The sequence below is a fragment of the Salvia splendens genome, chromosome 4 (genome assembly GCF_004379255.2).
Source record: "Salvia splendens isolate huo1 chromosome 4, SspV2, whole genome shotgun sequence".
Taxonomy (NCBI): Eukaryota; Viridiplantae; Streptophyta; class Magnoliopsida; order Lamiales; family Lamiaceae; genus Salvia; species Salvia splendens.
Window position 1 is genome coordinate 5,522,922 of NC_056035.1, and position 17,175 is coordinate 5,540,096.

Sequence of the window (17,175 nt, forward strand, 5' to 3'; positions counted from 1 at the left end):
TAACTGAAAATTTGCTTTAATTTTTTTACAGAATTTCAGTTATTAATTTTATCACATCCCAATGTTTAATAGTACAATGAGTACATCATAATTCATATATATTCATACCTACACGCTAATTGCTAAACCAATTTCTAATATACTGTATGATATAGATTAGAGTCGATAAGTCGATTTGTTACAATGTCAATTATTAAAAAAATTAGACACACATATTCCTATCAGAACTACGTGGACTTATGGTGAACACTGAAGATTTCGTTGAGGTACACACTATAATATATCCCCTATTTAAACTGTTGAAATGACATTTACCTATTTTCATGCTTATATAAATCCAAATTGTACCTAAAAAAGTGCTTTTAATGTCACCTACTCCTACTCTAACTAGTTTCCATATGTTATAAAATGTCTCGATAATATCTTTCGGTAACTCAGAATGAAATTTTTTTTATTTGAATTCAAAATTGTAGAATAGTGATCGGGGGACACCGTTACAGGCCATTATTTGATTGGATAGTTATCTACTTCAAATTTATGTCATTTTCTAAAAGGGAAATTTGGTATTTTTAACAAGTTAGGATAAAGTTTAGACTAGGGCGACATATGTTATTTCTAATCAAATACTACTGTATACGTGCTTAATTTAATGCACCAGACATCAGAAATATATTTAAAAAGAAATTTTTTTGCACTTTATCTCGATAGTATAAATAATAGAGATCATACGAGCTTTGATTTCAATGATAAGATATGAATGAAAAAAATAATCAATTTAATTAAAAATTTGATATATAAACATTTTTTTTTGATAAAAAAATATTAATATACATGACTAGACTCATGATAAATATACTTTGGCACACACCCAATATGACGATTATTTTATGGGCTCACACCTAATTATATGATGATTATTTTATCACCTCATGTGACTTTGATTATTTAACCATTCTCCAACCTATCATACGCAATTCTAAAAATATAATAAAAAATAATTTGATTTTGTTTGTCCTAAATTTAAATATTTGTGTACAATTTAAAAAATCAATTTTTAAAAAATTTAGTTATAATCTTTAAATTTATTAATTCAATGATCTCCAATCGACCCCTATTGTGTCCATGTAAAGAGCATTAATAAAATTGAGAAACTCACTGCTGCTATATCCATTCATTAATTATGTGTTGGCTTTCAATTTTTATCAACAATGAAAAATTATTTAAGAATTATTGGTTTAGAGAGCTCATTCACAACAAGCCTAGCTATTTACTTATAAGAATTATTGGTTCAGAGAGCTCATTCACAACAAGCCTAGCTATTAAAGTAGTTGAAATTTTGATCAGCATGCTACTTCAAAATTATTATAGATTTATAGAGTAGGGATTCAAGAGGCTTGATTATTGAATGTATTTGTCATTTTGACTAAAAGTTTTTGCACAAGACATTGACATTTTTCATATAAAATAAACTGAATTATATATCACATGATAAAAACACATTTCTATTATTATTATTTAAAGGTAAAATGAGGCTGCATTCTTTTTTGCAGCCAATCCTCTCATCCACCCGTTTAATTGAAAAGCTTTCACCAGTTTTTATCCGATTTAGTCTTTGAATTTTTTTAATCATTGCAATTATAATATTAATGTCCACTTAATACAGACATATCCAGAAAAATGACATGATGTGGTTTTTCCCCATGATATCACACTTATGCCAAATAAAATAATGTGTTGTGTACAATAATTTTTTAATGCAGCAGTATAATGCTAATATTGTACTAGCGTGTAAGTATTAGCAATATATATAAACACGGTTAAGAAAAACGTAACAGTAAAATACTTTTGCCCCATTTATAATTTATTATAATGTCCCACGTTAAATTTATTCTATTTAAAGTCATCCATGACATGATAGACATGTTGAAATGCAACAAAATTTAAGAATAAACATATCACAAATATCCCACTAATGTTCAATCAACGAGAAAAGTCAAGACAATACTGATTTATTTACTTCTTTATTAATAATTTTGATAAAATGCATTCACGCGCAGATGATTGATATTCTCAGTAGTTGAGTCCAATAATCACGTATATCAATATATGAAAAAGCCTATCAAATTCTTTAAGGGCCACTACATATTTGGGCTTCTTAACTTTTCAGCCCATTTATTAATCCTAATTGGGCCAGAGCAAAAATTCAACGGTTGTTCCCTAGGCTTAACCGGTAGTACATTGTAAACTGTAACTGAAACTTGGATTTGCCAGCTGAGGAGCTCGAACACTTGCACACACAAGAGAGCGCCAACGTCAACGAAAAATGAGCGGCAATCAGATGATCTCGATCGTCATCGCGATGGTATGCATTGGCGTCTTCTTCGGTTCCCTCACTGCAATTGCTACAGTTCCTGAATTGGGATCGGCTCGTGTCGTATTTCAGGTCAAATTTGGGGATTTTCTTTATCTCTGTGAGCGTTGTATCGCTGATGATGATCCGAAAATCTGAGTGTTTTATTTCTTAACGTTAATCATATGCAAAAAAGAGATTGCTTAATTGTAATATGGAAGGTGAAGTGGAGGGTTGACATATTGGTGATTGACGTTGATAAACTTTTTGTTCCTTGTTGGTTGAGCATTTGATTGTTTTTCGTCTCTGACTTTCCCTGCATATATGTATCCATCGAGTGCAAATTTCTGTCCAACGGAAATTTTAGGTTTATTCTAAAATATGGTCTTTTACTGGAGTGTCTGTTTTGGGTTCATGTGGTGTGTTGACCTGATGTGAGTGTAGAACTTTTTGGGGAATAGATGCTCAAATATGTGTTTCGATTTGATTTTGTAAGTATTGGTTATTTAGAGGGGATGTGGGGTGCATTTGATTGCATCTGAATTGTTTGAATTTGAATCATTGGTGGCACTGAGCCTGTTGAGATGTCTTTTAGTTGCTGTATTTGTGTAGAGATGTTCTGTAATAATTTTCACAATCGGGGAAACTTTCAGAGATAAGATTTGAATGCTATGAGAATTTAGGTGAGAGAGCTCAAGAAATCTTTGAAATGACTTTATACATTAGTCAATGTGCCATTATCAGTATGAGATTTTTGTGTGATTTGCTAATGCTCCATGTTTATCTAATTCACCAGGGTTCCAAAATTAATAAATAAAGGAGCTGTCTTGAGACTGGTTGTTGAATCAGAGAGATGATTTGTATTTTTTCCTGTTTGAAATGCAGACAAATTATGGGGACATAGAGTTTGGTTTCTATCACAGCGTTGCACCAAAGACAGTTGAACACATTTTCAAGCTTGTCCGATTGGGAGGTTATAACACCAACCATTTCTTCCGGGTCTGTATGTGAAGCTCTGTACTGTGATCTGTGCAAGTAAATGAAATAGCGCAAATGAACTTGTATAATTGTATTATGTATTGTGCAGGTAGATAAGGGGTTCGTCGCCCAAGTTGCTGATGTTGGTGGAGGAAGAACCGCTCCAATGAATGAAGTGCAGAGGTTGGAAGCTGAGAAAACTGTTGTTGGTGAATTTAGTGACGTGAAGCATGTCAGAGGTATTCTTTCTATGGGAAGGTAACTTCATCTCTTTTGGAATTATAATATGTTTGTGAGTTTTCATACTCATCTTTCTTGAAAAATTGTAAATTAACAATTTCATAATCTCTCATGGTAATTCTATATGAGAAGGATATCTTTAGTATAGTTGTCTTTTGACAAGATAAATGATTTAGTTATGTTGGCTCATATGTGACAAGTACAGTCATTTGGTAACTAGCCAGAATTTGTTTATATGCCAAATGGCTTTGATCACTGTTTTTTTGTTAATAGACTATTAGTGCATTAAAGTATATAAACACATAAATGCTTTTATGCAGGAAATCTTTATAAAGTGTACTTTATTCTGATTAACAGATATTCGGATCCAGACAGTGCACAGTCATCATTCTCAATACTCCTCGGAGATGCTCCTCATCTTGATGGTCAGGTAAGCTGGAATGCTCTTCCCCATATATTTCTAACTGAATATACTTTAGAACACTGCATTCAAAATAGTGACTGTTTTTAACTGTAATGTATCTTCAGTATGCAATATTTGGTAAAGTTACTAAGGGTGATGAAACCTTGAGCAAAATGGAGGAAGTTCCTACCCGGAAAGAAGGAATTTTTGTTATGGTATAACTCATTGTTCTCTTAAATTTGAGTTGTCTTTCCTTTCTCACCCTCTCCTATTCAAGTTATCTTTTTGTGTGATTATCAGATTTTCTTATAATTACTTTTATCTTTTAGATTTTTTAAAATTTACGAGGAAATATGACATTTAATTTGATATTTATTTCTCTAATTGAAGCATATTTAATATGCGTACAATTTCTTGGCATGCTACTGAATAATTTCTGCATGGTAGAACTTTCCTGTTGATGTTCTCTTTCATGTTCCATTCATAGCAATACAGAGACTACATATGTCTACTGGCAGAATAACTATTTTGTCCAGCTGAACAATCTGCTTTCTTTGGTTTTATGAAGAGGCATCACATGATTGAATTATCCTTCTATTTGTTCTAGAGTCACTTGTAACCATTACTGTTTTCCTTCTCCATTTAAATATTACATGAAGTGCTGACTGGAGTTCCCAGAATGCTTTGCAGTAAAATACATTTTATCTGCGGAGTCTGTGGCTTTATTATGTTTCTTATCACATCTTCATCTTTAGATTGTGGTAATTTGGATTGTCAACGTAATCTATTCCCTTTTCTTTTTCCAGCCAACTGAGCGTATCACTATTTTCTCTACGTACTACTATGGTAAGTTCTGACTTATTTTTAGTCATGTGCACATGCTCATATTTTCCCTCCTGAGAAGGTTGATTAAATATATGTGTCTAATGGAATAAATACCATTATTATAAGATAGATTTGATATTTTAACTAAAGCTTGTAATTTTTGCCAATTTATACATGAAATTTTAGAAGATTGATACTTAGTGCCACCAAATCATCACTGCAAACGCTGAACCTTGCCATTATTGAACAGTCATTAGCTGTTGGCTCCCCGATCTGCATCCCATTTCTTCCTTGAGTTTATTTTTTCAAATGACTCGAATTGACAATTGACATGAAAACTCAAACCCCATTGGTAAGACCTTAAGCATAGCCTCCTATATTCATGTTTCAGTTATGTTGTCTATAGCTTCTATGTTGGCCTCCTAACACCACATGCATCCCAAACATGGTGCAATTCACATGGAAAAAAAAATCTCACCATGGGCCCCTCTCTTGGTTTAATAAAGCATTTACTGAAATTCCATATAAATTATTTTAGTTAAAATTGAAAATTGCCTAAAACTTTGTATAATTTTGGTAATTAAACCTCCTTTATTTGGCTTAGATACCGAGACGGAAAGTTGTGAAGAAGATAGGTTGGAATTGAAAAGGAGGATTCTGGCATCGGCTGTAGAGATTGAAAAACAGGTGAATATTTGGATTATAATTCACTTATCTTTTCAAGAACGTTAAAGTGTTTACTAATGTAAGAGAATTTCTCCATGTACATTGCAGAGAATGAAGTGTTTTCCATAACGTATCAAGTAATGTTGGGCCATCCTCAAGAGGCTTACATGCAGTAGGTGTTTTCTTTTTCCGTGTCACATTTTGTTGTATCTACAAAGTCATATCTTCTGTTCCCAAAAGAAGCGGCATTATGTTGTACAACTTGCTCTGAGTCAGATGCGATGAGCTATGACTACCCTTAACATGCTACTATTAACAATTATTATACAAATGCAGTATACCTTTCTCTGAGTGATTTCTCTTGCATAATTTGTTATTCATTGTTGCATGATTGTGCTTCCTACAGACATCGGTGCTAGCATTGAAATGTGTTGTTGGCTAAAAGGTCACTGATTTTTTTTTGAAATGGCCCTCTAGGTGAATATAATAATGATTATAAATAAATCATTATTATTCTTGATATTACTTGTCTTCATTCTTTATATTATCATATAAAACAATGGGGATATTGTGTCTCCAATAGAATTATCAAATAAACTGCAACTCATGCTATTATATATTGAGATGCAAGAAGAAAATGGTGGCCTCTTATTCGAGTTGAGTCGGGTTGGTTCAACAGAACATCATATCCATTAATGCAGTCAAACAAGAGGCTGCTCCAGATACAGAATGTATCTAGAAGTTAGGGAAAAAACACATCACATGATATAACTAACTCTGGGGGCATTGCCCTTTGTGTGTTGTGTGAATTTTGTCTGCGGTAGTTGGGGATGGTGGTTTTGCTAGGGTGGTCCATATTCCCACGTTGCTTATGGTTATGTTAATAGCTACATGGGTTGTTGGATCTATTGATTATATTGTGTTTGCAAATTGTATGGGACATGAAAAAGCAGCAGCAATACGGCAACGCAAGAACGTGACACTGCCGGCTAGTTTCGTTCACACACTCCTTCCCCAGGTATGGCTGACTTTAAATGAATGTGTGTATATATATATATATATATTATATTTCTGCACAGTAGTAGTAGTTCTTTACACGATGTTAGCACAAGTTGTTCGATAACATGTGTTTGTGTCATTGTGTGTGTGTGCCTGTGCCTGTGCTTGTGACAGACATTTTTATGGTGTTGAAGTGTTGATCTCTAACCTTGTCTATAGGTAAGACCACACTGTAAATGTTTGTGGTGCGTGCCTTGTGTCGCAGAAAAATGGTGGAAATATTGAATTATAGGAGGATATTAATGCCTAATATATGTGGGTGAAGACCTCCAACATTGTGAGTAGCCTTGTCAAGCTCTTTGACGACACTTATTTGAATCGACTAAACATGATATGACCGGCGGCCGGGCCCATCGCATGTTGAAACTTTTTCAAGTTGACATTTTGTGCCGGATCTGTGTATATATCTAGATAAGAATGGTGATACATACATACACATATATATGATTGTGTGCTTAGTGATTAAGTTTTGGTGTTGATTATAAAAGAGTTAAAGAGTCTTCTTCTAGATGGAGGAAACATTTCATGTGCGGCTGGACAAATCCTACATAACATTTCACTATCACACAATCAACGATTTCTTTATTTTGATTCTGCTGATGTTTAAATTGCTTCAACTAGTTTAAATTTAGAAAGTAGACTGGCCTGGCCCCTTAAATTGACACTGAAGAATATCAAGGCAAATTATATGTCATAGGAAGCGTATGATGTTTTCTTTCTTTCTCCCAAATAAGAAATTATCAGTATTAGTATTAGAAATGTGTAATGTTGCATACTTCCAGTGTCATAAATGGAAGCAGCCGCTAGATTCCTGCAAACATTAAATGAGGGCATGTTAGGTTAGGTAAGGTAGTTTTTCATCGTTCAACGAATCTCTAACGAATTTAAAAGGATGGCATTATCTCTGGGACACATGAGAGAAATGAAATATGGGTCTTTTCTTATTCCTACAAAATTATAGGATAAATGGTGGATTTTGTCCAATCCGATTTAAGTCATTAGCATTTAGTACCCATCGTTTTATTTTTGGGAATAAAATATCTTGTAAATTTTTTTCGACGATTGGAATATCGACGTGACTGTTGAAATTATAAGTCGATTATCCAAATTACACGCTGATTACCCAAAATTATACATCGATTACTCAATCGACGTGTAATTTTGGATGTCACGTCGATATTTCAATTGCCAAATTTTTTTGACGTCACAAACGATGGGACAAAATCAAACATTTACTCGAAAAACTACTCCGATATATCCTTTGTGTGTGCATAGTAGCCAGCATAAAAGAAGACCATTCGAAATTTAAAATTATGATGTACATGACAAATAGTCATATCTTTTAAATATAGATTAGAATATTGTACAAACTCGTTTTCATAGAAACTTTAAAGATAATCTTTGCATTGGCTCCATTAATGAATGACTAAACCTCACGCCATCCTCCTTTTAATAATGACTCAAGATCTCCAAATCAATCAATAGAAATAGCAATAATTTTTTGACACACAAAAGAAAAAAAATCATTTTCTCTGCTCAAAGAGAGCAACATACGACACTGGCGAATCAACGACCTCCTTAAGTGGGCGAGTTCCGACCCCAGAAGTTCCGTTTCGTAGATGTGTCATTATAGACGCACTAATCCTGAATGCTTGGAGTAGTAGAGCGCAAGGCTGCGTTACATGTCATAAGACATGCATGAAATTATTTCGCAAGCCACGTTAGATGTTGTTAGCTAACCAATAGCAACAAAAGATTGTAAATCATTTTTCACATGTATAAGTAATTAATTGGCATCCAAATTTATATCTGACCAGCATTTTCTATTGTTCAACATGGGTTGTAAAAAGAGAAACTTTCCTAGTAAAAGTTTAGAATTTACGTGCAAATGTGGCACTATATATGCTAGTGAAAGAGCAAATTAACCACACAAATATTTTTCTAAAATTTTAGGGCCCAGTTATCCTCCTGCATACATCTCTGTCCCCTATGTGGTCACATCTACTCATGAAACTTAGATAACAAAAAATTGGAGTATAAGATACTCTCATCCATGACCATAATTAATTAGGGTGGAGTTAAACATTATAACAAAATTGTACTTTTGTATTTAAAAATAGAAACAAGACTGAGAAATGTGAACCACTGCAAGAATACGGAAAGCAAAGAGCACCGCAGCAAGCCACAGTAAGGTAAGACTAGTTAATCATGTGTGACATTATCTCTGTTCTAATTTGTAATTTTATTATACATTTATAATTATATATGGAATATTCTTATATAGTACCTTGTGAAGAGTGCAAGTTGGCCTAACTTTCCGTACTTAGATGTGAGTTTATAAAATACTCCATTAACAAGAGATTAGCTGAGAGGTATCTTTGTGCATGCTGGCCGTACTGTATTGCATGGTTTTTCTCTCTACAGTTACAATTAAATTCACCGACATAATATATACTACTATATATATATATATATATATATACTCCATATGATTTCAACAATACCATTACAATCTTTCACGTGACAATTAAGTAGTATTATATATAGTCTAATCAATCAAGGTAAACATTACATTATATTTTTGTGTGTGGGAGAGCTATGAATGACCCTGATTATTAATTATGCCATAATTACCCCATCAAAATACACTTTCCATATGGGACCATATATATGATTACAGAAAAATGTTTTCTTGTGTCTAATACTGTCTAACCCTACAATTCTATACACATTAGTATTACTTTTGTGTGTGTGCATGTGAATGTATTTTTTTCTTTTCCTGTGTCCCCTCGGCGGTGTCGATTATGTAGAAAATAAACCTTGATAGATCTTGTCAGGGTGAATTGGTCAAACAAAAGAAAATTACTATAACCCTATTTGTATCAAACAAATTTAGTGAGGACATGACCTGACATAATTAAACTTCTTTTACCTTTTTTCCATATCCTATTTAAAATCCCCAATATGGTAAATTAGTGGGTTCAAAACAATAATTATAACGTAACATTATCAGATGGAGTTATTATCGCCAAGATATTAAGAAACACTAAAAAATACATGGACTCTCATGAGTTCATATATAGAGTTTATAATTCAAGGTTAACCTTAGTAATTTGTGGTTTATAGTTCAGAATTTTTATTCAGGATTTACATTATTATTATTATTATTATTAACATTAATATGATGCGTAGGAACCTACGTGGTAAAGGAGTATTATCAGTTAGTATTGGGAAGCACATTAAGAAGCACTTCCTCAACAAAAAAATTAATAAGAGGTCGATATCATTATTTATAAATAAATAAACAGGAGTTGCAAACTCTGCTGCTCCAAACTCCGAAAGGTGTCTGAGAAAATCAAGAACATGGGCACGAATCTCGCCGGAAAATACTGCTTCATATCCCCCTCACGTGCCCATCTCTCAAGATTCTACCACTTCAACTACATATTTTATTAATTCTTGATTATCAATTTAGATCTTGTTTCTTAATATGTCCAACACTTTTAATTACCCAAGTTCTTGCATAAGTTAAATAAAACCCACAAAATATTTGAAAAGTCAGATCTTTTGAATTTGATTGCCAAACATTAATATTGGTTTTTTTTTTAATTTGTGTGTGTGTGTGTGTGTGTGTGTGTGTGTGTGTGTGAAGTAAATCTCTCACACTATTAGTACGTACTTCGTAATTTTAGATAAATTCAATTTACTTATTAGAGTTACCCCGTCGACGACGACACTTTGTTTTGTCTTTACTGACGTAATTTAATAAAGGGGATTAGAAGGTAGCGTCATTAACAGTTCTAGCTTGAGAATATAATTGTGTAATTAATTAGTTGTATGAGTAATTGAGTCAAATGTAAAGCAGAGTTTACTAGACACCACGTGTTTGATCTGACCCAAAAATCTTGATCAATGTGCATGTAATCTAATGATATTATGATACCTAGTGGTCAACATTCAACAAATTTGAAGCTTATTATATATCGTACATACTTCAAATTTAATATATCTACATATGTTGGTGAAAATTTCTTTTACTAGATATTGTCCTTAGGCAGTTCGAATCTTGAGTCTTATATCAAATCAAGAGTTTCTATTCTACAATTGAATACCTTTCTTTTGTTCGAATATAATTTGACCCATACAGTTATGTATTTCAAAAAAATGAAGATGATTCATTTCAAAACTTTTCTTAAAGTTATAACATAGAACTATATTAATTTCTGATTCAATACCAGTTCCTCAGTTTCTGATTCAAAACCAGTACCAGTTCCTAAGACTAAAGATCAGGAACTGATATTAATATATCAGAAAATCGATACAATTTTCAGTTCTCACTAGAACCACCCTTTAAAAAAAGCACTAGTCCTAGATATGTATGTGTGTGTATTGTACTCCTATTTGGTAGTATGAGTAGACAAGGATATAAATAATAGTGTAAGTTGTTGTGCTTAAATATAAATGAGAAGAGATAATAAGATAACATGGGCTTGCGTGCTAAGACTGACACAAAATGGCCCGCAAACTTGTGATAAACAAGCAAAATTTGGCTTAACCCTTAACCCCATTTTGGCTCCTTGGGGAACATATGGACTAGGACAGTATGGCCTCTCTCTCTCTCTCTCTCTCAACACACTGACTAATTGAGTATGAGTAATTGAGAGAGTTTTTAATTTTCCAACTTCAAATTGATCTCTATTTAAAAAGAGGCATAGCCCACCGCTCTCCCATGCACTTGTCTTCATCACCTCCAACACTACTCCTTGTGTGTTTTCTTCCATTTCTTATCCCTCCCACCTTCATTTTACTCACTCACCTATATATACCTTGCTAGGGTTCCACTAAAACAAAAGAAAAAAACCCTCTCCAAATTAAATCAATTTGTTAGATCAGTCCAATCCTCCTATATTCCTACCTACAATGTCGAGCAGGAGATCGCGTTCCAGACAGTCAGGAGCCTCCCGAATCAGCGATGAACAGATCGTCGATCTCGTCTCCCGACTCCAGCAGCTCATCCCCGAGATCCGCAACAGACGCTCCGACAAGGTAAAAACCTTAATATTTCAACCCAATATCATAATCTATTTCTCTTGTTTCTTCCATTCACTTTTCTTTTCTGTGGCCTTGCTTTCATTCATTAGGGATAAGCAGTTTGGTCCACATTTTCTTCATTTATTGCACAATTAGTTATGTGGGACTCCAATGTTCCCCATACCTCCACATACGCATGAATACTTCATCTCATGACACAAACAATCTTGACAAAATTAGGCTAATTAATTAATTTAATTATTGGTTTGTGCAGGTTTCTGCTTCCAAGGTGTTGCAGGAGACTTGCAACTACATAAGGAGCTTGCACAGAGAGGTGGATGATCTCAGCGATCGACTATCCGAGCTGCTCGAGTCCACGGACAGCGATAGCGCTCAAGCAGCCATAATTAGGAGCTTGTTAATGTGATGATTAATTAATAAATATGTTAATTACGCCCTTTTTTTCGCTCCTTGCTGTCTAGGGTTTGGTCACTATGTAAGGCCGACTTAGAACTTTTCCCATCTCCTATAGCTATTTGGGTGCTATGCCTAATTAGTTATATATATAAATATTATTATTGCGTTTAGACTACTTTATTAATTCGATCCCTTTTTTGTTAAGTCCTACTCTATATATAAATATAAGTTGAGATTACAAAAAGGGTCTCTTTTCTCTTATCCAGTTCCCAGCTTATGGCTTAATATGCCTTTGTTTTATTAAATTTTTGTATCAGTTTTTGTTTTTGATAAATTGATGGCTAGGACTTAGGAGCTACACTATTTACATGCTTTTCAGTTCATGCTAATGAGTAATACCTAATGCTTTTCAAGAACTTTACTGCTATAGTAATGTACTACTAACATATGTATAGTGACATATTAGTAATTTATTCTCCTATCTCGTACGGACGTGCATAAAAAATGATGACCAGGAATAATATTTTTAGTGCTAGATTACAAAATGATACCAAATTAAACTACTTATATCAGCATTAATATAAGATTTATTTGCCTAGTAAGTCAGCATTGGTGTGCACTTAAAACTATATAAAGACCATTGTCGACATATGAATTATGATAGACATGAGTAAGAAAATTTGTTGATGTTGAATATACCTACTTCTTGCAATCTGGGTCTGCTTGTCTTATGCTCCCTTAAAAGAATGCCAAATGTCTTCTTTAGGGAATCTCAAAGCCGAAAAGTAGGAAGAAAAAATGCATGAAAAATGCCTTACGATGAGAAAATTAAAAAAAAGCACAGCAATAGACAAGCTGCATATTGTAAGAAAACAAAATATTATTTATAGGCAGTCTTATATAATTACTCCTGTTTTAGGTGATCAGCTAGCTAGATAAACATTTTTAATGATCTTTACGAGGTTGATCATATTGATGATATCAATATTGTTTAATAGTGGAGTAAGTAATTAATAATTCTACGTGTCATATTCATGCTATGCTAGTACTAATATTTATACATATTAATTGCTTGTATATCTACATTTTAATACGAATACAATATTTCACACAAGAAAATTAGGTACTCCAACATGCATGGCTATTAAGCTTTAGTTTATATACTACCATGAAAAAATGACGTGCTTCTGATTTTTTTTTTCTTATTGCTGGCTTGACCATCATCTTTTAGAGCTAGATTGATATCACATTCATTCAACTAGTTGCATGTTTTTTTAATACACCCCCTCCATGGAAATAGACCACTTTTGTCATTTTAGCCCGTCGGCGTCCCATAAAAGTGGTGCAACGCAACGATGGAAGGTGATGGCGGTGGTTATAAATTTGAAGGAAAACGTTTTGAGATGAGATTGAGACCGATAGACAACGGCAATTGTGGATGCGACTTGATGCAACGCAACGTAGTAGGCGATGGTGGTGGTGAAGAGAAATGAGAAAAGAATTAGAGAGAAGATGGATGAGTATGAGAGTGATTGTGTCGGAAGAAAGGTTCTTTTTCTAAATAGGATCCATTTGTTCACTTTTATAATGGTGGATGAACAAATGTAGCAAATGTTGTACGTAGATGATCCTTTTCGGGTTTAAACTATTACTTTAAAAACGTTTATTTTAATCTTTAGAATTCATGAATTATAAAAGAAAAGTGGGTGGACTTAATATATACTACTACTACTACTTTACGTAGTTTCTTTTTAGTTGCCACCAATTGAATATTTTGAATAGAAAACGATTATTTTGATTTTTGACGGACTAAAATGCTAAATAAAGACAAGTTGAGGGACCCCAACGAAAAGATTAGGAGACCCCTGCATATAATAAGCTGAAAATTAAACACTCAAAGCTCTGCTGTGCACTGTCTTTGTCTTCACGAATCATCATCTGCAATCCACCCAACCTTCTCTAATTAGGTAATCTGCAAAAAGACGAGGTTGCTAAATTATTTCGAAATTGCTCGAATATGATATTTTAAATTCAAATTTGTTGATTCTTGATCTTCAGCTCTTTGTTTCTTTTGTGTGCAAGTTTGAAATCACCTCTTATTTGTTCGGCATTTTACAGGTGGAATATTTCGTTTTCTGATTTCGAGTCTTAATTTGCTTGCATTTTATGCTTGGTTATTTGATCGTTCAATTTTTTGCTCTTAATTTTCTCCGCTGCTGTTGAATTGGGAATTTTTTTATTCGCCATTACGTGAAAATTAGGTTGTGTACTGGAAGTTTAAGATGTGTGCGATTGACTGTTATCTTTGTTGGAAGAGTTAATAAGTTGAACCCCTTAGCATCTCATAATATTTAGTCAAATATTTTGTTGATTTTGTCATGGTTGATTCGATTATATACTCCTATGGTTGTGGCTAATTGGCAATGCATTGCTTAAATTTGTTAGACCGGAAGATCGTATAGGACTGTGTCTTCGACTAATCTTTTCTTTAGTAGTAAAGTTATTGTTCAGGCTATACGCTAACATATGGAGAAACTTTCTCGTGTACTGGAGGTGGAGGTGATTGACTGAATGAGTTAGTTGAAACTTGTATAAACAATGACTAGGTATCATGTTATTACTTGTTTAATCATTTTATTATAGAAATAGTACAGTTGAGGCAGGTATGATATTCAACTTCCTGGAGTTGGGCTAGTTTAACATGAAGCGTCACCTGGCTGTGATGTATCTATTTGTTCTCGATGAATATGTTGACTGAGACACATAATTGCATGTAAAACGCCACTGGCGATATTTTCCATAGGCTGGGCTCATGCAATTTTATTATGAATGAGTTGATTCTGGAAACAACACCATGGTCAATATATTATGTATTCTGGCATAAGCATATTATCTTGCACTAGATAATAATTGTTTTATGCATTAGGAAGCTATATCTATCTCACTGTAGAACTACTAGAAATGCCTCCCTTTATGTCTATATGTGTGATTGTTGCTACTTTTTACTTAGTTGTTAATGCTAATGAGAATGCTCATTTGTCTCAGAAATGAGCCCAACTGATTATACTGCAGAAGTTACAAGCTTGTCATCTAAAGCGACCGAGAAGGATGTCTTTGATTTTTTTTCTTTCTGTGGTGCAATTGACCATGTTGAAATTGTCAGGTAACTCATATAGTACCAAATCACTTTTATGCTTCTCTACATCGACCGTGGAATTTGTAGGCAAATAATTCTTTCATACCGACTAAACAATCCTTTCTATGTGTTTGATGACGTTCAGGATTGGTAGCTTGAATATACTATCATATAGGTTACAAAGCTCATGAGCCAAGCTAAAAGGAATCAGTGTAATTACTGATGATGGGACCAGGAGTATCTTGGACTACCAATTTCTTGAGTTAATGTGTTTATAAAGTTTTACCATGAAAACAACCAATGGAGTTTCCCATGATTCACAAATTATTACGCTAAGCCAATTATATTCTCTCCCTGGGTATAAAATGTTATTGCAAATTATCTTTGCACAGTAATTCTGACAATGGAAAACCTTTTTTCTATGTTCAGAACATTTTTTACCCCCTTGCCAAGTGATTTAATTTTTGGCCAGTATATCGTGTGCTATTATTTATGCATTTATAGTTCTCTAAATCTATTGGGATTTGCTTCCTGTGTTTGACCAAAAAAACAGAGCTGGTGAGCATGCATCCACTGCCTATGTGACATTCAAAAACCCACATGCTTTGGAAACTGCTGTCCTGCTCAGTGTAAGCTGATTTTTAGATTTTTCCTTTCATGCTAGGGAAGTTGAAGTGTAAACCATTTTAACATCTCAAATTAGATATCTGATGCATTTGAATGAATCAAACCTTGATTTTTTGTCTAATCCTATCACAGCTTATTAGTAGTTTTGTCCTTTTAAATAAAGTGTTATTGAACTCATTACATGCATATATGTTTTCATGGAGATCCTCATTCATGTAATTAATTGGATGCTTTTGTAGGGAGCTACTATTGTGGATCAACCTGTTTGCATAACCCGATGGGGACATTATGAAGATGACTATGATATGTGGAACCGCTCTACATGGAAAATTGAAGATGAAAGCAGTTCAAGTGTAATTTCCCCTATACCCAATTGATATTATGAGATGATGAGATGATCTTTGCTTCTTGTGTCTAACCTCATTGGATTTGTCTGGGATAACAGGACTCTCGAGCTCCCCGAGCTGTTCCCTCTGCTGGGGAAGCTGTATCTCTAGCTCAAAACGTGGTGAAAACAATGGCAGCTAAAGGATACGTGCTGGGAAAAGATGCGTTTAGCAAGGCAAAAGCCTTGGACGAATCCCATCAGGTATCAGCAACAGCAGTAGCCAAGGTTGCTGAGCTGAGTGAAAGAATGGGGCTAACTGATAAGATATTTGCTGGGGTTGAAGCAGCCAAATCCGTGGACCAAACATACCATATCACAGATACTACAAGAACTGCCATATCCGCCACCGGAAGGACTGCAGCTTCTGCTGCAAATGCTGTCATTAACAGTAGTTACTTTGCCCGAGGAGCTCTTTGGGTATCGGGCGCTCTGAGCAGAGCTTCTCAGGCTGCAGCCAACATGGGTGCTCATGGTGTCAACAAATAGGAGCCTGTTGTTCGTATGTCTCCTTTGTTATATAGTACTACTATACTATATATGTATCATCGAGTGTTATGGAATTCCTGTGACATCATATATTACATCCAAGTTAAAATGCAGAAATAGGAACTTTCATGAACCTGAAAATGCAGAAATAAAGTTGGGAGCATATTTTTTTTCCCTAAATACGGGATTTTACTAATTCTTCAAGGCGTTTAGTGGAAGGAATTTATTTGTAGTGAAAGTTCAAACTTTCCCCGTGTCAGGCTATCTATCGGTGAGCTCACGTCTGCCTTTGAGAAAAAGCCACCTCTTTATTACGTCCGTTTAATACTCCCTTCGTTCTATAGTAATGATGACTTTTTTTTACGCGGAGATTAAGAAAAAATTGTGTTAGGTGAGTTAAGTATAGGAGAATAAAATAAAAAATAAAAAAGGTAGAGAGATGAAGAGAGAAAAAAGTAAGAGAGAATAAAGTAGGTATGGAATAATGTGTTGGCTTTTACTAGAAAGAGAAATTACTCTATTACTATGGAATGTACAAAAATGACAAAATAACTTATTACTATAGAAAG

The 17,175-nt window shown here is 34.0% G+C and overlaps 3 protein-coding genes across 4 annotated transcripts; all 3 read left to right on the top strand.

Annotated features, from left to right (window-relative positions):
* The first annotated feature begins 2,246 nt into the window (after nt 1-2,246).
* On the top strand, nt 2,247-5,813 carry LOC121800380 (peptidyl-prolyl cis-trans isomerase CYP23-like). The gene is made up of 8 exons (XM_042199951.1): nt 2,247-2,443; nt 3,236-3,349; nt 3,438-3,586; nt 3,926-3,998; nt 4,097-4,186; nt 4,778-4,817; nt 5,401-5,483; nt 5,571-5,813. The coding sequence occupies exons 1-8, from the start codon at nt 2,324-2,326 to the stop codon at nt 5,589-5,591; spliced, it is 690 nt and encodes a 229-aa protein (XP_042055885.1). The 5' UTR covers nt 2,247-2,323; the 3' UTR covers nt 5,592-5,813.
* Nucleotides 5,814-11,080: 5,267 nt separating this feature from the next.
* LOC121799181 (transcription factor PRE6-like) lies at nt 11,081-12,153 on the top strand. The gene is made up of 2 exons (XM_042198525.1): nt 11,081-11,567; nt 11,827-12,153. The coding sequence occupies exons 1-2, from the start codon at nt 11,442-11,444 to the stop codon at nt 11,977-11,979; spliced, it is 279 nt and encodes a 92-aa protein (XP_042054459.1). The 5' UTR covers nt 11,081-11,441; the 3' UTR covers nt 11,980-12,153.
* A 1,662-nt stretch (nt 12,154-13,815) lies between these two features.
* Nucleotides 13,816-16,786, top strand: LOC121798921 (binding partner of ACD11 1-like). Of its 2 annotated transcripts, none has more exons than XM_042198193.1 (5): nt 13,816-13,936; nt 15,015-15,132; nt 15,659-15,734; nt 15,972-16,085; nt 16,178-16,786. In XM_042198193.1, exons 2-5 carry the CDS (start codon nt 15,017-15,019, stop codon nt 16,604-16,606), a joined length of 735 nt encoding a protein of 244 aa, XP_042054127.1. In that variant the 5' UTR covers nt 13,816-13,936; nt 15,015-15,016; the 3' UTR covers nt 16,607-16,786. The 2 variants fall into 2 exon arrangements, with proteins under 2 accessions (XP_042054127.1, XP_042054126.1); XM_042198192.1 differs by lacking the exon at nt 13,816-13,936 and adding an exon at nt 13,960-14,087.
* The last annotated feature ends 389 nt before the right edge of the window (nt 16,787-17,175 follow it).